Source organism: Orbicella faveolata, unplaced genomic scaffold (assembly GCF_042242905.1).
Source record: "Orbicella faveolata isolate gen_17 unplaced genomic scaffold, um_ofav_v1 contig_47, whole genome shotgun sequence".
NCBI classification, from domain to species: Eukaryota; Metazoa; Cnidaria; class Anthozoa; order Scleractinia; family Merulinidae; genus Orbicella; species Orbicella faveolata.
In genome coordinates, this window is record NW_028301577.1 from 16,870,605 (window position 1) to 16,895,728 (window position 25,124).

At 47.7% G+C, this 25,124-nt stretch overlaps 1 protein-coding gene across 1 annotated transcript; it reads left to right on the forward strand.

Moving 5' to 3' along the window:
- The first annotated feature begins 4,521 nt into the window (after positions 1-4,521).
- LOC110064719 (uncharacterized) lies at positions 4,522-9,008 on the forward strand. Its single transcript, XM_089278839.1, has 3 exons — positions 4,522-5,071; positions 5,635-6,101; positions 7,000-9,008. Exons 1-3 carry the CDS (start codon positions 4,992-4,994, stop codon positions 8,166-8,168), a joined length of 1,716 nt encoding a protein of 571 aa, XP_089134965.1. The 5' UTR covers positions 4,522-4,991; the 3' UTR covers positions 8,169-9,008.
- The last annotated feature ends 16,116 nt before the right edge of the window (positions 9,009-25,124 follow it).

Genomic DNA, 25,124 nt, shown 5'->3' on the forward strand with positions numbered 1-25,124 from the left:
CTCTGGAATGAGGATGCGGCTTCCTCTCATCACCACCTGTCCTATCACCCACAGTTCATCTTTAACTGCTTTGTAAATTGTGCCTTGTAACTGGCTCCAATCATCTGTCATTACAGCCTGCCGTAACATCTTTAGCGTTGGGTCTTTTTCAGAAGCGATTTCAACTTCCTTTGGCACCAACGCAGCTGGTACAGCCTCACTTACTACGCTGTACGCAAACTCTTCTGTAGCTTGAGTTTCGTGATCATGGGTAGTACCCACCGGTAGGCGGCTCAGGACGTCTGCAGCATTGTCCTTGCCCCGTATATGTGTCAACTTGTATTGGAACTGCTGTAAGTAGAGAAGCCATCTTTCTATTCGTGCTGATGGGGGCTTTGACTTTGCTCCGAGTACGATGAGAAGAGGCTTGTGATCAGTGCAGACTTCAAAGCTAATGCCATAGAGGTACAAGTAGAACTTTTCACAAGCCCACCTTACAGCCAGAGCTTCTCTTTCAAATTGGGAGTACCTCATTTCAATCTTACTCAGCTTTCTGCTGGCATAATATATTGGCCTGTAGCTTCCATCTTTTTGCTTCTGTTCCAGAATCGCCCCAACTCCCACTGGTGATGCATCGGTTGTCAGACGAGTTTCTGCGCCCTGTCTGAAATATGCCATCACTGGTGCACGAGTCAGCCGGTCTTTTATCTCTTGGAATGACTTTGCTTCCTTTACTCCCCACTTCCACTTGTTGTCTTTTGCGGTGAGGTCCCACAATGGACTCGATATTGATGCAAAGTTGGGAATGAACTTTGAACAGAACTGCACGGAGCCAAGAAAACTTCTTACTTCTGATGGGTTTTGGGGTGCTGGTGCCTCAACAATAGCTTTCACACGTTGACTAGACACTTTCAGCCCTTCCCCAGAGAGTACATCACCCATGTAGATCATGCTGCCAACACCAATTTCACATTTATCATAGTTAAGCGTAAGCCCACTTTCTTCAAGCTTGCGCATGACCCTCTCTAAGTTTTCGTCATGCTCTTCATCATTTGTGCCAACAACTCGTAGGTCATCGTGCAGGTTGTATGCCCCTGGGCAGTCTTGGATGATCTGCCAAACAATTTGCTGGAATTTTTCCGTGGCCATGTTTACACCAAAAAGCAGGCGCTTGTATCTGTAAAGGCCATTAGGCGCAGCAAAGGTTGTAATGTCCCTTGAGTCTGGGTGTAACTCAATTTGGTGAAAAGCCATATTTAAATCTAATTTAGAGAAAACTTTGGCATTCGAGACTTCTTGGAGTGTTTCCTCTACGGTGGGGACTGGGTGTTTCTCCCGCACAATGGCTTGGTTCGCTTGTCTCATGTCTAGACAGATTCTAATGTCACCGTTAGGCTTCTCGACTACTACTAAGGGGTTGACCCAGCTGGTAGGTCCCTCTACTTTTTCGATAACATCAAGCTTCAGTAACTCTTCCAATTTCTCCGTGACTTTTTCTCGTCTACTAAAAGGAATTCTGCGTGGGGGTTGAGCAACTGGTTGTACTTTTTCATCAATGTGTAACTTGAGCTGGTACCCTTTGAGCTTCCCCAGGCCCTGGAAAACTTTGGGAAACTTTGCCCTTAGGGAGGCCTTTCTATCTGCTTGTTTTGGATTGTTACTAGCACCATCAGATTCAACATCACAGCTGTTAACAGGGATACCAACCCTTAAAACACCAAGCAACTCAGATGCATCGCGGCCTAATAGCGTCGCAGCTTTGCCAAGCATAACATAAAACTCAACATTCAGGGACTTTTGGGTTTGTGGCACACGTACATCAAGATTACATTTTCCTTTGATTTGGAGTGGCTCTTCAGATGCATAAGCAAAAACTCTTTTGTTGCACTCCAACAATTTAACATTACCCCCCGTTACAAGGTTAAATACTTCTTCGGACATTAAATTACAACTAGCACCAGAGTCTATAATAACGTTCATAGTCTTATCTGCAATCTCCAGCTTCAGAGTGTTCCCGTCATCTGTCTCCCCAGTGTAGAACACGTAGAAATCATCCTTCCTTGCGGAGTTTCCAGTAGTCACGTCTTCGGTTACTTGACGTACATCACGTTGGCCCTGTGAACTTCCTCCTCTTCGTCCACGGCTTTGCTTTCTTCCAGAGTTTCCACGGTATTCGTTTCCACGACCACGACTCGAACTGCGACTAGAATCTCGCCCTTTACTCTGTTTGGAGTGACAGCACACTTCGAAATGACCCACGTTGCCACATTTCCCGCATTTGTGGTCACGCGAACGAAGACATTCCTTCGCGAAGTGTCCCGCTTTATCGCACCGCCAACATTTTCCCCCTTGTTTGGCGTCTGGAGATATGTTATTCACTCGGCCATCACGGATAAGAACGAGGGCTTCTTTGTCATGGTGTTGACTAACGATTTCCAATAGTTTGCTCAATGTTAATGTTTCTTCGCGATACAACTTGGCCTTGAGGTTTTTGTCTTGAATGAAAGAAATCGCGCGATCTCTCACCTGGTTGTCCCTTTCACCTTCGTATTCACAATGTTCGGCTAATTTCTGCAGGCGTGTGATGAAATTGTTAATGGTTTCTCCAGCGGTTGGTTGAGCTGCGAGAAACGCCTGTCTTGCCATCGGCGCGTTTTTTCTCGGTTTGAAATGTTCGGATAGGCTGTCCATAGTTTTCTTGTAATCCTTCGCTTCGCCTCGTTTGTCGGCAGGAATTGAGTTATTAAAAACGTCTCTGACTTGGGGCCCGGCGAGGTGAAGTAGAAGCGCCTTCTTCTGTGTTGGGTCGCTGATTCCCGAGGCAGTCACGTACAATTCGAATTCGTCTTTCCAAGTTAGCCATCGTTGTGCGAGTGTAGCTGGCTCGCCCACAGCGTTGAATGTTTGTAAACCTGGCAGTCCGCTCAAGGATACGGCCATCTGTGCGAGTTTTCCACTGTTTAAACTCGTTATCCACTTTTTATCCGGTTTTCCTCGTCGCCAAATGTGGTGGTTCGGGCGCAAGTAGACCAAAAGAGCTTATACAATAACAACAACAAGATTTATTTCTGCTCTCATTTCTCCGACCACATGCTTCGGTTTTACCGCATCCCATAATAGACCAGTGATCATGTGACTGACACGTCACAACAGAAACACTACACACACCAATTATCAAGTCTGCACGTGACTTCAGCTTAGACAGGTACAAATGATGATCCTAGCCGGGGAAGGGAAGGGAGGTTCAATGCTGGATAAAATAGTTGCAGTAGTAGGAATGAACTTACTTAGTATGACTTATTTGTTCAGTTTCCGTAGAATTAAAAGGAGATCCCTGCGTGTTATCCTAATCGATCTTCTATAATTTTTATTTTGCTAAATTCTAAAAAAGGAGTGTAATACTATACAATAGGCCAATTTTCTCCTTTTTTGCAGTACCAATACAAAGGCTGATCATGACAACGACAAAGTAGAGGACGGTACAGGATCTATACCATGTCACAATTTGGGAAAACCTGTGCACGATGTCAACAGGTATTGATGATGGATCTCGGGAAAGCTTCCCCACCCTCCGTTCATCCGAAGGTCAAACTCAGCCCTGTTCCCTCGCCAAAATGTATTTACCTTCGCGCAAAATTGTTTCCCCTCAAAACCCTTTTAGCAGGTTAGAGGGTAAGTGGAATCCTCTTCAGTCAGTGGTGGGAGCGCAAATCGGGCTTCATAAATTGGAACTCCAATGCTGCAGTTCTAGAACGGCTTTTGAAATATAAAGTTCAAATGCTTGATTACCTTCGCGATAAATTAATACTAACACTAAGTGTATTGAAATTAGACACTAATTCACCTCAACTGTTTTTAGTTATTCTCCCAAGATTGACGAGAACGAAGTTCAGAATGCTTCAGGATCCGCTCTGAGTCATAGAAAGAGAAAAGCTCGTGACGCCAGCTGAAACCGGTAAGAATGATTGCTTTTGCTTTAACGGGAGGTACAACATTGAAAACTCTAAGCTCATACATTGTTCTTTCAAAAAGCGGGACCTACCGTTCTGTCCAACTGCCCTTCGACGCTTCCCCGGCCCTCATTATCCATGTGAAAAGACGTATATTCGGCAAATTTTGCTCTAATTGATTAATTGGAGAAAATAATAAAGGTCGCTGACACTGACTGGGAATCGTTGCAATTAATTTTTGAGGGACGACCCAGCAACTAGAGAAAACAAATTTGCGGATGTGATGGGATCAAGAAACAAAGAAACAAGAAACAAAGATGACGGCAGTTTAGACAGGTCGGTAGAAATACGAGTGTATGTGAATATCCTTAGACAAACAAAGGTGTTCGCCTTCTCCCTTACAACAGAAATTATAAAGTGCATTATTTTTTGATGTGAAGAAATTGAGTTAGTACTCATTGTTTAAGAAAAAAACACTACTTTTATAATTGCTTCTCTCACGTGGAAGCCGCTTTGAAGATATTGAAGATGTCGTTGATCTTACTTATTACCTGAGTTCTACATCACCGTACAAAGTATTTCCTCACCAGAAACCAGGTAATATGTTACCTCATGAACTTAATAATTTAATTGTCTTTTTCCTTATGTTATATATTTAAAAGAAACTCCCAGATGCAGTTTATTTGTTAACTTCCGGCCCCGGATGAACAAGGGAGTGGATGCCACCCACCAATCAGGCTCAATCTCGGGCTTAAAAAGAGTATTTATCCTAAGATGCTGAAACTTTCCATAGCTTTATTCATTCATCGCGTAAATTAATGTGCCAACTGTGTATTCATTATTTTACATGTAAGACATTGCAAGGCAAGGCATAATTACATGTAAGTTAGGCCAGATATCTACTTTAATTTTTGATGTATTTGTTTATATTTTTCCAGTTATTTTAATTTGATTTTAGTTTGTTGAAAAAAATGACTGTATTACTCCAAAAAAGGACAGATATAGTAGTGCTTTCGAATAAATACGATATACGTTTTGTTACACAGCGGGGACATTGTCGCAATGATTCAAGACATCGTTGATCTTACCGGGTCCCAGATTCCCACATCAGCAGACCAACAGATACCTTCACCAGAGACAAGGTATTCTATCTCAACGTTTATAATGTCAAGAAGCTCAAGTAAAGACTGAGGCAGATTTCGTGAACCGAATAGATACGGGATAGATACAAGAATAATTCTGAATAGCCATGAAACCATTCTTTTAAGTGAGAAGTCATTTTAGCGTTGTTTGATTTCAGCTCATTAATTAACATTGAGTGTAAAACATTCTAGTCTGCATGAATAGGGTATATTTGCAATCAGTTTCTTATATAAAACTATTCACTTTGCTCTCCGGCGGACGTCAGTACAAGACAGGTTTGATAGTTATTTGTTTCATTGACGGTTTTACTGTGGGATACTAAAGCGAAAACTGAAACTTTCAGTGGTGTTTCATTCATTTACATCCAACAATGTCTATATTAAGCTGCTTAATGCCGCCGGGTAAATATATTTGCCTTGAACGATGATCAATATTCTCTGGTGGCCTTTTGTGTATTAGCTAGGGAGTCCTTAGGTAACTGTTTCATGAATGAAGAGGGGCTTCTCACTTACTCTCCTGTCCTTATTAATCTTTATTCTGGTCATTCCTTTGTAATTTGCAGTAAATGGAAATGCTCAAGTGACGAAGAAAGTGACAGTAGCAGCGGGGATGAAGCATTTCGTGTCACTGAGTATTATAAAGACAACCCCAAACTTCCTGTATATACAAAGAAAACAGAGGTTCTTGGACCACTGAGAGTTGTAAATCTTCTTAGATCAGTTGGAACGTCGCTTCCCATAAGCGTCGCTTGTATCCAACAACCTATCCATGTCGAGCACCACAGAACCTTCATTGTAGACACCGAAGCATTGAAATCCATCGAGGATCTCAAGTGTGATGATTGTGATTGCTGGTTCAATAACCGTAACAAGAAATTCCGTTTTGTTGTTGACAAAGGTGGAAATGTCTCCAAAGACGTTAATAAAGAAATGAATGGCCCAGCTGTTGTTCTAACGCTTAAGAGAGAGTACTTCTGCTTGAAAGACGGGATTCTAAATGACTTTAGGAAGAGGACTGATGTGATTTATGGTAGGTTACTTTTGACGTTTATGTATAAAGGGTTTTTCCGGGGGTTTCTACCCGATGTGAGGGTCTCAATGGGGATCAACCGTTAGCCGTTAAACCCCGAAAAATGTGATCCTTTGGCTTAAAACTGAAATTATAATAGAGCAATGACTGTCATGTGACCGGCATCGCTCTATGCTGTAGTGCGATAGCTGTTTAGAGACGGAATTACTCCATAACCGATGAGTTACCAAACACGTATGCAAGGTTACAGATTTGCTTGCCTGAGCCATTTTGGTTGTAAGCATTTTGCCGTTTCAAGAGGATTACCCTAAAGAACAGTCCGAAGATTTTGGAGCTGTTATTATCCGTGCAGTTGCAAAGGTCCATCACATAAAATAAAGGAAAGAGATAAATTATATTTAAAGATTTGCGTTTGCTTTTGAAAGCGGAAATCTCTATATTTTTTCTCAATCGGCCGAGACAGGACAGAATTTGATTTTGATCACGGGTATGTCACGCTGCAATATCGCGCAACTTTTGTCAACTTCAATGTCGAGAAGTAAAATGAAGTAAATTCCGAGTTGAAAGGGCTCAATTTGCTCTTAAGGACACCGGCTCCCGCTAATTGTTTCTGCGCATCCTTACTGCACACGCAAATTCACACGCCACGTCACGGCATCGAGGGCGCGCTAAAGGCAAAACGAAGTCCGTGACCCCCAATTTTTTTTTCATTTCTGAAACAAGTAATTCGTCTGTCCGCAATAGAAGTTTGAAGAAAATCTATCGAGTAGAACATTTTCGCGATGTAAAAAATTGTCCACTGTCGACAACCTTAAAACTAAAATACCAACTGTTAGTAGTGAAAGCCATTAACCTATAATAAATGAAGCATCACTGATATTAATATACCACATTATAGGGCCTGATGGTATGATGCATCGATATTGTTTGGTTCGGTATTCCTTTAAAGGAGGCGCCGAACACTCAACTGAGTTCAGACCACATGGAAATTACAAGTCACGGTCGACAGGATACATGAGAACCTGGACCAGTACCGAGACTTTCCTGAAGTCGGCTTCTGAAGAATCTAAGCCAAGGGAGGTGGTCTACAAAACAGTCACAGAAGAACTTGGGGGTCTGCCCGGCTGTTCTGGCATAAGACAACTACCCAGAGGTAGACAGCAAGTAAAGGATTTTGGTCGAAAGCCCAGAGACAAAACGAGTGTTCCCGTGAAGAATATTTCTGGGGCAGGAAAACAACATGATCCGTGGTTTCGTCTTCTCGGCGATTGTAAAAAACAAGCAAGCGACCGGAAATCAGCATTCATAAGAGACGTAAGAGTCGCCCCAGAGCCAATGTGTGTCCTTACAACCGACAGAACTCTGAATGATATGGGAAGATTTTGCTGTAATCCAGTCGAGTTCAAACCCTTCACCGTGGACCCAACATTCGACATAGGTGACTATAATGTGATGCCCATCACGTATCAGCACTTATTGTTAGAAAACAGAAAAGATGGCAAGCACCCTTCAATGATAGGCCCTGTCGTCCTCACTCACGAAAAGAAAACGACAGAGACATATTCAGTTTTTAGCGGAGCCCTGAAATCACTAAACCCAGGCTTAGGCAAAGTCTTAGCGTTTGGTACTGATGGCGAGAAGGCTCTTGTCATTGCGTTCAGAAACAACTTTGAAAGGGCCACAAATCTGCTATGTGATCTTCACCTGAAGGCGAACGTCGAAAGCAAACTCCAGGAATTTGGAATAAGTGGCATAGTAAAGGAAACTATTGTCGCTGACATATTTGGAAGACAGAGAGGAACTGTCTTTGAAGCTGGGTTTGCAGATGCTTCGAGCAGAGACATGTTTGTCAAACAGCTCGGCCAGCTGGAAGAACCATGGTCAGCACTACACCAAAATGGGCGGAATTTCTTCAAATGGTTTCATAATCACAAGAGCGCTGATTTCGTGAACTGTGTTATTAGTCCAGTTCGTCAAAGAGCCGGACTGGCCGTGTCCATCCGAAAAGTTCACAACCAACCGCTCAGAGGCAACCAACAATGTATTGCAGGACTTCGTGTCACGTGAATCGCATGGAAAGAAGAGAGTGGATGAGTATTCCTTTGCATCATCTGTTCAGAAGTTGGTCAAGATCCAAAAGGAAGATGTCGAGCTAGCAGCAGTAGGAGGAGGGGAATACAAATTGAGAGAAGAATTCCGGTATCTAGAAGTTGTCCCAAGCGAATGGAGCCGAATGCGCATCGATCAGAGAAAAGCAGTGTTACAAAAAATTCACGAGGCTAACATTGATGAAATGCAACAGTCAAGCGTTACCCAAGCCACGAATGCCCTTCGAAGCGGAGCACATGCCGTTATGCAGGAAATTCAAAGTATCGGAATCGACTGGATACCTCATGACGTTTTATCTGCATTGGTGAATAAGGCGGATTCCCTGAATAAAGAACATCATTCTGTAATGCCGCAAAAACAATGAGACAGTCGTTGTTCCGTCAAAGTCAAATCCCAGAGATCCACACGTGGTAAACCTGTTTGCTAACGGAAAAGCTGAATGTGCAAAATGTCCCGGACTTGCCGCATTTTCAATCTGTGCCCACACCCTGGCTGCATGTTTCGCCATAGATCGTCTAAAAGATTTTCTTCGTTGGCTGGTTAGTACGAAGTGTAATTCGGGCGGGATCAATTTATCCGCGGCAGTTGCTCACGGAATGCCCAAAGGAAGGGGCCGTAAAGGGGAACGTGCTCCCAGAAAACGTTCTGTTGGAAACAAAAAACCAATCTCAAACGTGGTGTCTCGAGTCGCACTTGGCTACAACAGCAACGATGGTTTACAGCCACACTGTGTCCCCCAAAGGGTAAGCTTTATCGCAGCAATCATCAAACTTCTTCCAGTCCGTTCAGACTCAATATCCCCCAAGTCAGCTGTTTGTTGGCCCCACTGCGTCCAACCAATGTAGTCCAGACTCCCCTTCCCCTCAAAAAACCCAGTTCTTCGTTCGACCACAGCCGACCCCTCAGACGTCTTTTCAGCCACAGTCGACCCCTGAGTCGTCTTTTCAGCCACAGTTCATCCCTCAGAGGTCTTTTCAGCCACAGTTCACCACTAAAAAGTCTTCTCAGCCACAGTTCACCCATCATACGTCTTTTCAGCCACAGTCGACCCCTCAGACGTCTTTTAAGCCACAGTTCACCCCTCAGACGTCTTTTCAGCCACAGTTCACCAATCAGAGGTCTTTTCACCCACAGTCGACCCCTCAGACGTCTTTTCAGCCACAGTTCACCCCTCAGAAGTCTTGGCAGCCACAGTTCACCCCTCAGAAGTCTTTTAAGCCACCGTCCACCCCTCAGACGTCTTTTCAGTCACAGTTCACCCCTCAGACGTCTTTTCAGTCACAGTTCACCCCTCAGACGTCTTCTCACCCACAGTTCACCCCTCAGACGTCTTTTCAGCCACAGTTCACTCCTCAGACGTCTTTTCAGCCACAGTTTACCCCTCAGACGTCTTTTCAGCCACAGTTCACCCCTCAGACGTCTTTTAAGCCACCGTCGATCCCACAGACGTCTTTTCAGTCACAGTTCACCCCTCAGAAGTCTTTTCAGCCACAGTCGTCCCCTCAAAAGTCTTTTCAGCCACAATTCAACCCTCAGAAGTCTTGTTAGCCACAGTTCATCCCTCAGAAGTCTTTTTCGCCACAGTTCACCCCTCAGAGGTCTTTTCAGCCACAGTTTACCCCTCCGAAATCTTTTCAGCCACAGTTTAGCTCTCAAACGTCTTTTCAGCCACAGTTCACCAATCAGAAGTCTTTTAAGCCACCGTCCACCCCTCAGACGTCTTTTCAGTCACAGTTCACCCCTCACAAGTCTTTTCACTCACAGTTCACCCCTCAGACGTCTTTTCAGCCACAGTTCACCCCTCAGAGGTCTTTTCAGCCACAGTTCACCCCTCAGACGTCTTTTCAGCCACAGTTCACCCCTCAGAAGTCTTTTAAGCCACCGTCCACCCCTCAGACGTCTTTTCAGTCACAGTTCACCCCTCAGAAGTCTTTTCAGTCACAGTTCACCCCTCAGACGTCTTTTCAGTCACAGTTCACCCCTCAGACGTCTTCTCACCCACAGTTCACCCCTCAGACGTCTTTTCAGCCACAGTTCACTCCTCAGACGTCTTTTCAGCCACAGTTTTCCCCTCAGAAGTCTTTTCAGCCACAGTTCAACCCTCAGACGTCTTTTAAGCCACCGTCGACCCCACAGACGTCTTTTCAGTCACAGTTCACCCCTCAGAAGTCTTTTCAGCCACAGTCGTCCCCTCAAAAGTCTTTTCAGCCACAATTCAACCCTCAGAAGTCTTGTTAGCCACAGTTCATCCCTCAGAAGTCTTTTCCGCCACAGTTCACCCCTCAGAGGTCTTTTCAGCAAAAGTTTACCCCTCAGACGTCTTTTCAGCCACAGTTTACCTCTCAAACGTCTTTTCAGCCACAGTTCACCAATCAGAAGTCTTTTAAGCCACCGTCCACCCCTCAGACGTCTTTTCAGTCACAGTTCACCCCTCACAAGTCTTTTCAGTCACAGTTCACCCCTCAGACGTCTTTTCAGCCACAGTTCACCCCTCAGACGTCTTTTCAGCCACAGTTCACCCCTCAGAAGTCTTGTCAGCCACAGTTCACCCCTCAGAAGTCTTTTAAGCCACCGTCCACCCCTCAGACGTCTTTTCAGTCACAGTTCACCCCTCAGAAGTCTTTTCAGTCACAGTTCACCCTCAGACGTCTTTTCAGCCACAGTTCACCCCTCAGACGTCTTCTCAGCCACAGTTCACCCCTCAGACGTCTTTTCAGCCACAGTTCACCTCTCAGAAGTCTTGTCAGCCACAGTTCACCCCTCAGAAGTCTTTTAAGCCACCGTCCACCCCTCAGACGTCTTTTCAGTCACAGTTCACCCCTCAGACGTCTTTTCAGTCACAGTTCACCCCTCAGACGTCTTCTCACCCACAGTTCACCCCTCAGACGTCTTTTCAGCCACAGTTCACTCCTCAGACGTCTTTTCAGCCACAGTTTACCCCTCAGAAGTCTTTTCAGCCACAGTTCACCCCTCAGAAGTCTTTTAAGCCACCGTCGACCCCACAGACGTCTTTTCAGTCACAGTTCACCCCTCAGAAGTCTTTTCAGCCACAGTCGTCCCCTCAAAAGTCTTTTCAGCCACAATTCAACCCTCAGAAGTCTTGTTAGCCACAGTTCATCCCTCAGAAGTCTTTTTCGCCACAGTTCACCCCTCAGAGGTCTTTTCAGCCACAGTTTACCCCTCAGAAATCTTTTCAGCCACAGTTTACCTCTCAAACGTCTTTTCAGCCACAGTTCACCAATCAGAAGTCTTTTAAGCCACCGTCCACCCCTCAGACGTCTTTTCAGTCACAGTTCACCCCTCAGACGTCTTTTCAACCACAGTTCACCCCTCAGAAGTCTTTTCAGCCACAGTTCACCCCTCAGAGGTCTTTTCAGCAAAAGTTTACCCCTCAGACGTCTTTTCAGCCACAGTTTACCTCTCAAACGTCTTTTCAGCCACAGTTCACCAATCAGAAGTCTTTTAAGCCACCGTCCACCCCTCAGACGTCTTTTCAGTCACAGTTCACCCCTCACAAGTCTTTTCAGTCACAGTTCACCCCTCAGACGTCTTTTCAGCCACAGTTCACCCCTCAGACGTCTTTTCAGCCACAGTTCACCCCTCAGAAGTCTTGTCAGCCACAGTTCACCCCTCAGAAGTCTTTTAAGCCACCGTCCACCCCTCAGACGTCTTTTCAGTCACAGTTCACCCCTCAGAAGTCTTTTCAGTCACAGTTCACCCTCAGACGTCTTTTCAGCCACAGTTCACCCCTCAGACGTCTTCTCAGCCACAGTTCACCCCTCAGACGTCTTTTCAGCCACAGTTCACCTCTCAGAAGTCTTGTCAGCCACAGTTCACCCCTCAGAAGTCTTTTAAGCCACCGTCCACCCCTCAGACGTCTTTTCAGTCACAGTTCACCCCTCAGACGTCTTTTCAGTCACAGTTCACCCCTCAGACGTCTTCTCACCCACAGTTCACCCCTCAGACGTCTTTTCAGCCACAGTTCACTCCTCAGACGTCTTTTCAGCCACAGTTTACCCCTCAGAAGTCTTTTCAGCCACAGTTCACCCCTCAGAAGTCTTTTAAGCCACCGTCGACCCCACAGACGTCTTTTCAGTCACAGTTCACCCCTCAGAAGTCTTTTCAGCCACAGTCGTCCCCTCAAAAGTCTTTTCAGCCACAATTCAACCCTCAGAAGTCTTGTTAGCCACAGTTCATCCCTCAGAAGTCTTTTTCGCCACAGTTCACCCCTCAGAGGTCTTTTCAGCCACAGTTTACCCCTCAGAAATCTTTTCAGCCACAGTTTACCTCTCAAACGTCTTTTCAGCCACAGTTCACCAATCAGAAGTCTTTTAAGCCACCGTCCACCCCTCAGACGTCTTTTCAGTCACAGTTCACCCCTCAGACGTCTTTTCAACCACAGTTCACCCCTCAGAAGTCTTTTCAGCCACAGTTCACCCCTCAGACGTCTTTTCAGCCACACTTCACCCCTCAGAAGTCTTTTAAGCCACCGTCCACCCCTCAGACGTCTTTTCAGTCACAGTTCACCCCTCAGAAGTCTTTTCAGTCACAGTTCACCCCTCAGAAGTCTTTTCAGCCACAGTTCACCCCTCAGACGTCTTTTAAGCCACCGTCGACCCCACAGACGTCTTTTCAGTCACAGTTCACCCCTCAGAAGTCCTTTCAGCCACAGTCGTCCCCTCAAAAGTCTTTTCAGCCACAATTCAACCCTCAGACGTCTTTTCAGCCACAGTTCACCTCTCAGAAGTCTTGTCAGCCACAGTTCACCCCTCAGAAGTCTTTTAAGCCACCGTCCACCCCTCAGACGTCTTTTCAGTCACAGTTCACCCCTCAGAAGTCTTTTCAGTCACAGTTCACGCCTCAGACGTCTTCTCACCCACAGTTCACCCCTCAGACGTCTTTTCAGCCACAGTTCACTCCTCAGACGTCTTTTCAGCCACAGTTTACCCCTCAGACGTCTTTTAAGCCACCGTCGACCTCACAGACGTCCTTTCAGTCACAGTTCACCCCTCAGAAGTCTTTTCAGCCACAGTCGTCCCCTCAAAAGTCTTTTCAGCCACAATTCAACCCTCAGAAGTCTTGTTAGCCACAGTTCATCCCTCAGAAGTCTTTTCCGCCACAGTTCACCCCTCAGAGGTCTTTTCAGCAAAAGTTTACCCCTCAGAAATCTTTTCAGCCACAGTTTACCTCTCAAACGTCTTTTCAGCCACAGTTCACCAATCAGAAGTCTTTTCAGCCACCGTCCACCCCTCAGACGTCTTTTCAGTCACAGTTCACCCCTCACAAGTCTTTTCAGTCACAGTTCACCCCTCAGACGTCTTTTCAGCCACAGTTCACCCCTCAGACGTCTTTTCAGCCACAGTTCACCCCTCACAAGTCTTGTCAGCCACAGTTCACCCCTCAGAAGTCTTTTAAGCCACCGTCCACCCCTCAGACGTCTTTTCAGTCACAGTTCACCCCTCAGAAGTCTTTTCAGTCACAGTTCACCCCTCAGACGTCTTTTCAGCCACAGTTCACCCCTCAGAGGTCTTGTCAGCCACAGTTCACCCCTCAGAAGTCTTTTAAGCCACCGTCCACCCCTCAGACGTCTTTTCAGTCACAGTTCACCCCTCAGAAGTCTTTTCAGTCACAGTTCACCCCTCAGACGTCTTCTCACCCACAGTTCACCCCTCAGACGTCTTTTCAGCCACAGTTCACTCCTCAGACGTCTTTTCAGCCACAGTTTACCCCTCAGAAGTCTTTTCAGCGACAGTTCACCCCTCAGACGTCTTTTAAGCCACCGTCGACCCCACAGACGTCTTTTCAGTCACGGTTCACCCCTCAGAAGTCTTTTCAGCCACAGTCGTCCCCTCAAAAGTCTTTTCAGCCACAATTCAACCCTCAGAAGTCTTGTTAGCCACAGTTCATCCCTCAGAAGTCTTTTCCGCCACAGTTCACCCCTCAGAAGTCTTTTCAGCAAAAGTTTACCCCTCAGACGTCTTTTCAGCCACAGTTTACCTCTCAAACGTCTTTTCAGCCACAGTTCACCAATCAGAAGTCTTTTCAGCCACATTTCACACTTCAGACGTCTTTTCAGCCACAGTCGACCCCTCAGACGTCTTTTCAGCCACAGTTCACCCCTCACAAGTCTTTTTAGCCACAGTTCACCACTCAGAAGTCTTTTCAGCCACAGTTCTCCCCGCAGAGGTCTTTTCAGCCAGAGTTCAACCCTCAGAGGTCTTTTCAGCCACAGTTCACCCCTCAGAGGTCTTGTCAGCCACAGTTCACCCCTCAGAAGTCTTTTAAGCCACCGTCCACCCCTCAGACGTCTTTTCAGTCACAGTTCACCCCTCAGACGTCTTTTCAGTCACAGTTCACCCCTCAGACGTCTTCTCACCCACAGTTCACCCCTCAGACGTCTTTTCAGCCACAGTTCACTCCTCAGACGTCTTTTCAGCCACAGTTTACCCCTCAGAAGTCTTTTCAGCCACAGTTCACCCCTCAGACGTCTTTTAAGCCACCGTCGACCCCACAGACGTCTTTTCAGTCACGGTTCACCCTTCAGAAGTCTTTTTAGCCACAGTCGCCCCCTCAAAAGTCTTTTCAGCCACAATTCAACCCTCAGAAGTCTTGTTAGCCACAGTTCATCCCTCAGAAGTCTTTTCCGCCACAGTTCACCCCTCAGAAGTCTTTTCAGCAAAAGTTTACCCCTCAGACGTCTTTTCAGCCACAGTTTACCTCTCAAACGTCTTTTCAGCCACAGTTCACCAATCAGAAGTCTTTTCAGCCACATTTCACACTTCAGACGTCTTTTCAGCCACAGTCGACCCCTCAGACGTCTTTTCAGCCACAGTTCACCCCTCACAAGTCTTTTTAGCCACAGTTCACCACTCAGAAGTCTTTTCAGCCACAGTTCTCCCCGCAGAGGTCTTTTCAGCCAGAGTTCAACCCTCAGAGGTCTTTTCAGCCACAGTTCACCCCTCAGACGTCTTTTCAGCCACAGTTCACCCCTCAGACGTCTTTTCAGCCACAGTTCACCCCTAAGAGGTCTTTTCAGCCACACTTCACCCTTCGGACGTCGTTTCAGCCACAGTTCACCCCTCAGACGTCGTTTCAGCCACAGTTTACCCCTCAGAAGTCTTTTCAGCCACAGTTCACTCCTCAGAGGTCTTTTCCGCCATAGTTCACCCCTCACACGTCTTTTCAGTCACAGTTCACCCCTCAGACGTCTTTTCAGTCACAGTTCACCCCTCAGACGTCTTTTCAGCCACAGTTCACCCCTCAGACGTCTTTTCAGCCACAGTTCACTCCTCAGACGTCTTTTCAGCCACAGTTTACCCCTCAGAAGTCTTTTCAGCCACAGTTCACCCCTCAGACGTCTTTTAAGCCACCGTCGACCTCACAGACGTCTTTTCAGTCACAGTTCACCCCTCAGAAGTCTTTTCAGCCACAGTCGTCCCCTCAAAAGTCTTTTCAGCCACAATTCAACCCTCAGAAGTCTTGTTAGCCACAGTTCATCCCTCAGAAGTCTTTTCCGCCACAGTTCACCCCTCAGAAGTCTTTTCAGCAAAAGTTAACCTCTCAGACGTCTTTTCAGCCACAGTTTACCTCTCAAACGTCTTTTCAGCCACAGTTCACCAATCAGAAGTCTTTTCAGCCACATTTCACACTTCAGACGTCTTTTCAGCCACAGTCGACCCCTCAGACGTCTTTTCAGCCACAGTTCACCCCTCACAAGTCTTTTCAGCCACAGTTCCCCCCGCAGAGGTCTTTTCAGCCAGAGTTCAACCCTCAGAGGTCTTTTCAGCCACAGTTCACCCCTCAGACGTCTTTTCAGCCACAGTTGACCCCTCAGACGTCTTTTCAGCCACAGTTCACCCCTAAGAGGTCTTTTCAGCCACACTTCACCCTTCGGACGTCTTTTCAGCCACAGTTCACCCCTCAGACGTCGTTTCAGCCACAGTTTACCCCTCAGAAGTCTTTTCAGCCACAGTTCACTCCTCAGAGGTCTTTTCCGCCATAGTTCACCCCTCAGACGTCTTTTCAGCTTCAGTTTACCCCTCAGAGGTCTTTTCACGCACAGTTTACGCCTCAGACGTCTTTTCAACCACAGTGGACCCCCCAGAAGTCTTTTCAGCCACAGTTAACCCTTCAGACGTCTTTTCAGCCACAGTCGACCCCTCAGACGTCTTTTCAGCCACAGTTCACCCCTCAGACGTCTTTTTAGCCACAGTTCACCCCTCAGAGGTCTTGTCAGCCACAGGTCACCCCTCAGAGGTCTTTTCAGCCACAGGTCACCCCTCAGAAGTCTTTTTAGCCACAGTTCACTCCTCAGAAGTCTTTTCCGCCATAGTTCACCCCTGAGACGTCTTTTCAACTTCAGCTTACCCCTCAGAAGTCTTTTCACGCACAGTTTACGTCTCAGACGTTTTTTCAGCCACAGTTTACCCCTCAGAAGTCTTTTCAGCCACAGTTCACCCTTCAGACGTCTTTTCAGCCACAGTCGACCCCTCAGAGGTCTTTTCAGCCACAGACCACCCCTCAGAGGTCTTTTCAGCCACAGTTCACCCCTCAGAGGTCTTTTCAGCCACAGTTCACCCCTCAGAGGTCTTTTCAGCCACAGTTCACCCCTCAGAAGTCTTTTCAGCCACAGTTCACCCCTCAGACGTCTTTTCAGTTACAGTCGACCCCTCAGACGTCTTTTTAGCCACAGTTAACCCCTCAGAAGTCTTTTCAGCCACAGTCGACCCCTCAGACGTCTTTTTAGCCACAGTTCACCCCTCAGAAGTCTTTTCAGCCCCATTTCACACTTCAGACGTCTTTTCAGCCACAGTCGACCCCTCAGACGTCTTTTCAGCCACAGTTCACCCCTCACAAGTCTTTTCAGCCACAGTTTCACCCCTCACAAGTCTTTTCAGCCACAGTTCTCCCCGCAGAGGTCTTTTCAGCCAGAGTTCAACCCTCAGAAGTCTTTTCAGCCACAGTTCACCCCTCAGACGTCTTTTCAGCCACAGTTCACCCCTCAGACGTCTTTTCAGCCACAGTTCACCCCTCAGACGTCTTTTCAGCCACAGTTCACCCTTCGGACGTCTTTTCAGCCACAGTTCACCCCTCAGACGTCGTTTCAGCCACAGTTCACTCCTCAGAGGTCTTTTCCGCCATAGTTCACCCCTCAGACGTCTTTTCAGCTTCAGTTTACCCCTCAGAGGTCTTTTCACGCACAGTTTACGCCTCAGACGTCTTTTCAACCACAGTGGACCCCCCAGAAGTCTTTTCAGCCACAGTTAACCCTTCAGACGTCTTTTCAGCCACAGTCGACCCCTCAGACGTCTTTTCAGCCACAGTTCACCCCTCAGACGTCTTTTTAGCCACAGTTCACCCCTCAGAGGTCTTGTCAGCCACAGGTCACCCCTCAGAGGTCTTTTCAGCCACAGGTCACCCCTCAGAAGTCTTTTCAGCCACAGTTCACCCCTCAGAAGTCTTTTCAGCTACAGTTTACCCCTCAGAGGTCTTTTTAGCCACAGTTCACTCCTCAGAAGTCTTTTCCGCCATAGTTCACCCCTGAGACGTCTTTTCAACTTCAGCTTACCCCTCAGAAGTCTTTTCACGCACAGTTTACGTCTCAGACGTCTTTTCAGCCACAGTGGACCCCTCAGAAGTCTTTTCAGCCACAGTTCACCCTTCAGACGTCTTTTCAGCCACAGTTCACCCCTCAGAGGTCTTTTCAGCCACAGTTCACCCCTCAGAGGTCTTTTCACCCACAGTTCACCCCTCAGACGTCTTTTCAGTTACAGTCGACCCCTCAGACGTCTTTTCAGCCACAGTTCACCCCTCAGAAGTCTCTTCAGCCACAGTCCACCCCTCAGAGGTCTTTTCAGCCACAGTTCACCCCTCAGAAGTCTTTTCAGCAAAAGTTTACCCCTCAGACGTCTTTTCAGCCACAGTTTACCTCTCAAACGTCTTTTCAGCCACAGTTCACCAATCAGAAGTCTTTTCAGCCACATTTCACACTTCAGACGTCTTTTCAGCCACAGTCGACCCCTCAGACGTCTTTTCAGCCACAGTTCACCCCTCACAAGTCTTTTTAGCCACAGTTCACCACTCAGAAGTCTTTTCAGCCACAGTTCACCCCTCAGAAGTCTTGTCAGCCACAGTTCACCCCTCAGAAGTCTTTTAAGCCACCGTCCACCCCTCAGACGTCTTTTCAGTCACAGTTCACCTCTCAGAAGTCTTGTCAGCCACAGTTCACCCCTCAGAAGTCTTTTAAGCCACCGTCCACCCCTCAGACGTCTTTTCAGTCACAGTTCACCCCTCAGAAGTCTTTTCAGTCACAGTTCACCCCTCAGACGTCTTCTCACCCACAGTTCACCCCTCAGACGTCTTTTCAGCCACAGTTCACTCCTCAGACGTCTTTTCAGCCACAGTTTACCCCTCAGAAGTCTTTTCAGCCACAGTTCACCCCTCAGACGTCTTTTAAGCCACCGTCGAGCCCACAGACGTCTTTTCAGTCACAGTTCACCCCTCAGAAGTCTTTTCAGCCACAGTCGTCCCCTCAAAAGTCTTTTCAGCCACAATTCAACCCTCAGAAGTCTTGTTAGCCACAGTTCATCCCTCAGAAGTCTTTTCCGCCACAGTTCACCCCTCAGAGGTCTTTTCAGCAAAAGTTTACCCCTCAGAAATCTTTTCAGCCACAGTTTACCTCTCAAACGTCTTTTCAGCCACAGTTCACCAATCAGAAGTCTTTTAAGCCACCGTCCACCCCTCAGAGGTCTTTTCAGTCACAGTTCACCCCTCACAAGTCTTTTCACTCACAGTTCACCCCTCAGACGTCTTTTCAGCCACAGTTCACCCCTCAGACGTCTTTTCAGCCACAGTTCACCCCTCAGAAGTCTTGTCAGCCACAGTTCACCCCTCAGAAGTCTTTTAAGCCACCGTCCACCCCTCAGACGTCTTTTCAGTCACAGTTCACCCCTCAGACGTCTTTTCAGTCACAGTTCACCCCTCAGACGTCTTTTCAGCCACAGTTCACCCCTCAGACGTCTTCTCAGCCACAGTTCACCCCTCAGACGTCTTTTCAGCCACAGTTCACCCCTCAGAAGTCTTGTCAGCCACAGTTCACCCCTCAGAAGTCTTTTCAGCCACAGTCGTCCCCTCAAAAGTCTTTTCAGCCACAATTCAACCCTCAGAAGTCTTGTTAGCCACAGTTCATCCCTCAGAAGTCTTTTCCGCCACAGTTCACCCCTCAGAAGTCTTTTCAGCAAAAGTTTACCCCTCAGACGTCTTTTCAGCCACAGTTTACCTCTCAAACGTCTTTTCAGCCACAGTTCACCAATCAGAAGTCTTTTCAGCCACATTTCACACTTCAGACGTCTTTTCAGCCACAGTCGACCCCTCAGACGTCTTTTCAGCCACAGTTCACCCCTCAGACGTCTTTTCAGCCACAGTTGACCCCTCAGACGTCTTTTCAGCCACAGTTCACCCCTAAGAGGTCTTTTCAGCCACACTTCACCCTTCGGACGTCTTTTCAGCCACAGTTCACCCCTCAGACGTCTTTTCAGCCACAGTTTACCCCTCAGAAGTCTTTTCAGCCACAGTTCACTCCTCAGAGGTCTTTTCCGCCATAGTTCACCCCTCAGACGTCTTTTCAGCTTCAGTTTACCCCTCAGAGGTCTTTTCACGCACAGTTTACGCCTCAGACGTCTTTTCAACCACAGTGGACCCCCCAGAAGTCTTTTCAGCCACAGTTAACCCTTCAGACGTCTTTTCAGCCACAGTCGACCCCTCAGACGTCTTTTCAGCCACAGTTCACCCCTCAGACGTCTTTTTAGCCACAGTTCACCCCTCAGAGGTCTTGTCAGCCACAGGTCACCCCTCAGAGGTCTTTTCAGCCACAGGTCACCCCTCAGAAGTCTTTTTAGCCATAGTTTACTCCTCAGAAGTCTTTTCCGCCATAGTTCACCCCTGAGACGTCTTTTCAACTTCAGCTTACCCCTCAGAAGTCTTTTCACGCACAGTTTACGTCTCAGACGTCTTTTCAGCCACAGTTTACCCCTCAGAAGTCTTTTCAGCCACAGTTCACCCTTCAGACGTCTTTTCAGCCACAGTCGACCCCTCAGAGGTCTTTTCAGCCACAGACCACCCCTCAGAGGTCTTTTCAGCCACAGTTCACCCCTCAGAGGTCTTTTCAGCCACAGTTCACCCCTCAGAGGTCTTTTCAGCCACAGTTCACCCCTCAGAAGTCTTTTCAGCCACAGTTCACCCCTCAGACGTCTTTTCAGTTACAGTCGACCCCTCAGACGTCTTTTTAGCCACAGTTAACCCCTCAGAAGTCTTTTCAGCCACAGTCGACCCCTCAGACGTCTTTTTAGCCACAGTTCACCCCTCAGAAGTCTTTTCAGCCCCATTTCACACTTCAGACGTCTTTTCAGCCACAGTCGACCCCTCAGACGTCTTTTCAGCCACAGTTCACCCCTCACAAGTCTTTTCAGCCACAGTTTCACCCCTCACAAGTCTTTTCAGCCACAGTTCTCCCCGCAGAGGTCTTTTCAGCCAGAGTTCAACCCTCAGAAGTCTTTTCAGCCACAGTTCACCCCTCAGACGTCTTTTCAGCCACAGTTCACCCCTCAGACGTCTTTTCAGCCACAGTTCACCCCTCAGACGTCTTTTCAGCCACAGTTCACCCTTCGGACGTCTTTTCAGCCACAGTTCACCCCTCAGACGTCGTTTCAGCCACAGTTCACTCCTCAGAGGTCTTTTCCGCCATAGTTCACCCCTCAGACGTCTTTTCAGCTTCAGTTTACCCCTCAGAGGTCTTTTCACGCACAGTTTACGCCTCAGACGTCTTTTCAACCACAGTGGACCCCCCAGAAGTCTTTTCAGCCACAGTTAACCCTTCAGACGTCTTTTCAGCCACAGTCGACCCCTCAGACGTCTTTTCAGCAACAGTTCACCCCTCAGACGTCTTTTTAGCCACAGTTCACCCCTCAGAGGTCTTGTCACCCACAGGTCACCCCTCAGAGGTCTTTTCAGCCACAGGTCACCCCTCAGAAGTCTTTTCAGCCACAGTTCACCCCTCAGAAGTCTTTTCAGCTACAGTTTACCCCTCAGAGGTCTTTTTAGCCACAGTTCACTCCTCAGAAGTCTTTTCCGCCATAGTTCACCCCTGAGACGTCTTTTCAACTTCAGCTTACCCCTCAGAAGTCTTTTCACGCACAGTTTACGTCTCAGACGTCTTTTCAGCCACAGTGGACCCCTCAGAAGTCTTTTCAGCCACAGTTCACCCTTCAGACGTCTTTTCAGCCACAGTTCACCCCTCAGAGGTCTTTTCAGCCACAGTTCACCCCTCAGAGGTCTTTTCAGCCACAGTTCACCCCTCAGAGGTCTTTTCACCCACAGTTCACCCCTCAGACGTCTTTTCAGTTACAGTCGACCCCTCAGACGTCTTTTCAGCCACAGTTCACCCCTCAGAAGTCTCTTCAGCCACAGTCCACCCCTCAGAGGTCTTTTCAGCCACAGTTCACCCCTCAGAAGTCTTTTCAGCAAAAGTTTACCCCTCAGACGTCTTTTCAGCCACAGTTTACCTCTCAAACGTCTTTTCAGCCACAGTTCACCAATCAGAAGTCTTTTCAGCCACATTTCACACTTCAGACGTCTTTTCAGCCACAGTCGACCCCTCAGACGTCTTTTCAGCCACAGTTCACCGCTAAGAGGTCTTTTCAGCCACAGTTCACCCTTCGGACGTCTTTTTAGCCACAGTTCACCCCTCAGAAGTCTTTTCAGCCACAGTTCACCCCTCAGAGGTCTTTTCAGCCACAGTTCACCCCTCAGAGGTCTTTTGAGCCGCAGTTTACCCCTCAGAAGTGTTTTCAGCACCAGTTTACCTGTCAGAGGTCTTTTCAGCCACAGTTCACCCCTCAGACGTCCTTTCAGCCACAGTTCACCCGTCAGAGGTCTTGTCAGCCCCAGTTCACCCCTCGGAAGTCTTTTCCGCCACAGTTCACCCCTCAGAGGTCTTTTCAGCCACAGTTCACCCCTCAGAGGTCTTTTCAGCCACAGTTCACCCCTCAGAGGTCTTTTCAGCCACAGTTCACCCCTCAGACGTCTTTTCAGTTACAGTCGACCCCTCAGACCTCTTTTTAGCCACAGTTCACCCCTCAGAAGTCTTTTCAGCCACAGTCCACCCCTCAGAGGTCTTTTCAGCCACAGTTCACCCCTCAGAGGTCTTTTGAGCCGCAGTTTACCCCTCAGAAGTGTTTTCAGCCACAGTTTACCTGTCAGAGGTCTTTTCAGCCACAGTTCACCCCTCAGACGTCCTTTCAGCCACAGTTCACCCGTCAGAGGTCTTGTCAGCCCCAGTTCACCCCTCAGAAGTCTTTTCCGCCACAGTTCACCCCTCAGACGTCTTTTCAGCCACAGTTCACCCCTCAGACGTCTTTTCAGCCACAGTTCACCCCTTAGAACTCTTGTCAGTCACAGTTTACCACTCACAAGTCTTTTCAGCCACAGTTCACCCCTCAGAGGTCTTTTCAGTCACAGTTCACCCCTCAGACGTGTTTTTAGCGACAGTTTACCCCTCAGAAGTCTTTTCAGCCACAGTTCACTCCTCAGAAGTCTTTTCCGCCATAGTTTCACCCCTCAGACGTCTTTTCAGCTTCAGTTTACCCCTCAGAAGTCTTTTCAGCCACAGTTCACCCCTCAGACGTCTTTTTAGCCACAGTCGACCCCTCAGACGTCTTTTTAGCCACAGTTAACCCCTCAGAAGTCTTTTCAGCCACAGTTCACCCCTCAGAGGTCTTTTCAGCCACAGTTCACCCCTCAGAACTCTTGTCAGCCACAGTTCACCCCTGAGAAGTCTTTTCAGCCACAGTTCACCCCTCAGACGTCTTTTCAGCCACAGTTCACCCCTCAGACGTCTTTTCAGCCACAGTTCACCCCTCAGAACTCTTGTCAGTCACAGTTCACCCCTCAGAAGTCTTGTCACCCACAGTTCACCCCTTAGACGTCTTTTCAGCCACAGTTCACCCCTCAGATGTCTTTTCAGCCACAGTTCACCCCTCAGAAGTCTTGTCAGCCACAGTTCACCCCTCACAAGTCTTTTCAGCCACAGTTCACCCTCAGACGTCTTTTCAGCCACAGTGGACCCCTCAGAAATCTTTTCAACCACAGTTCACCCTTTAGATGTCTTTTCAGCCACAGTCGACCCCTCAGACGTCTTTTCAGCCACTGTTTACCCCTCAGACGTCTTTTTAGCCACAGTCGACCCCTCAGACGTCTTTTTAGCCACAGTTCACCCCTCAGAAGTCTTTTCAGTTACAGTTCACCCCTCAGACGTCTTTTCAGCTACAGTTCACCCCTCAGACGTCGTTTCAGCCAAAGTTTACCCCTCAGAAGTCTTTTCAGCCACAGTTCACTCCTCAGAGGTCTTTTCCGCCATAGTTCACCCCTCAGACGTCTTTTCAGCTTCAGTTTACCCCTCAGAGGTATTTTCACGCACAGTTTACGTCTCAGATGTCTTTTCAGCCACAGTGGACCCCCCAGAAGTCTTTTCAGCCACAGTTAACCCTTCAGACGTCTTTTCAGCCACAGTCGACCCCTCAGACGTCTTTTCAGCCACAGTTCACCCTTCAGACGTCTCTCAGCCACAATTCACCCCTCAGAAGTCTTGTCAGCCACAGGTCACCCCTCACAAGTCTTTTCAGCCACAGTTCATTTCTCAGACGTCTTTTCAGCCACAGTTCACCCCACCAGAAGTCTTGTCAGCCACAGTTCATCCCTCAGACGTCTTTTAAGCCACAGTTCACCCCTCGGACGTCTTTTCAGCCACAGTTAACCCCTCAGAAGTCTTTTTAGCCACAGTTTACCCATCAGAAGTCTTTTCAGCCACCGTCGACCCTTCAGACGGCTTTCCAGTCACAGTTCGCCCCTCAGAAGTCTTTTCAGCCACAGTGCACCCCTCAGAAGTCTTTTCAGCCACAATTCACCCCTCAGAAATCTTTTCAGCCACAGTTCACCCTTCAGACGTCTTTTCAGGCACAGTTCACCCCTCAGACGTCTTTTTAGCCACAGTTTACCCCTCAGACGTCTTTTCAGCCACAGTTTACCTGTCAGACGTCTTTTCAGCCAGAGTCGACCCCTCGGAAGTCTTTTCAGCCACAGTTCACCCTTCAGACGTCTTTTCAGCCACAGTCGACCCCTCAGACGTCTTTTCAGCCACAGTTCACCCGTCAGACGTCTTTTTAGCCACAGTCGACCCCTCAGACGTCTTTTTAGCCACAGTTCACCCTTCAGACATCTTTTCGGCCACAGTTGACCCCTCAGACGTGTTTTCAGCCACAGTTCACCCGTCAGACGTCTTTTCAGCCGCAGTCGACCCCTCAGAAGTCTTTTCAGCCAAAGCTCACCCCTCAGAGGTCTTTTCAGCCACAGTTCACCCCTCAGACGTCTTTTCAGCCACAGTTCACCCCTCAGAGGTCTTTTCAGCCACAGTTCACCCCTCAGACGTCTTTTCAGCCAAAGTTTACCCCTCAGACGTCTTTTCAGCCACAGTTCACCCCTCCAATTTCTTTTTAGCGACAGTTCACCCCTCAGAAGTCTTTTCAGCCACAGTTCACCTCTCAGACGTCTCTTCAGCCACAGTTCATCCCTCAGAAGTCTTTTCAGCCACAGTCGACCCCTCAGACGTCTTTTCAGCCACAGTTCACCCCTCAGACGTCTTTTCAGCCACAGTTCACCTCTAGAGTGATAAAGCTATAGTTTAAATATAAACTTTTTCTGGCCTGTTTAATTCTTTGACCTAAATTCACTCCTTAATATTTCCTTAGTACTTTTGTGTATTTGCCTATTCTCAGCCACCCTGCTCGCCTTCAACACTAAAAGCGCTCATAGTTTTGCGTCGAGTATTCATGTCGAGTCAGTTGTAAAAATAAAGCTGTAATG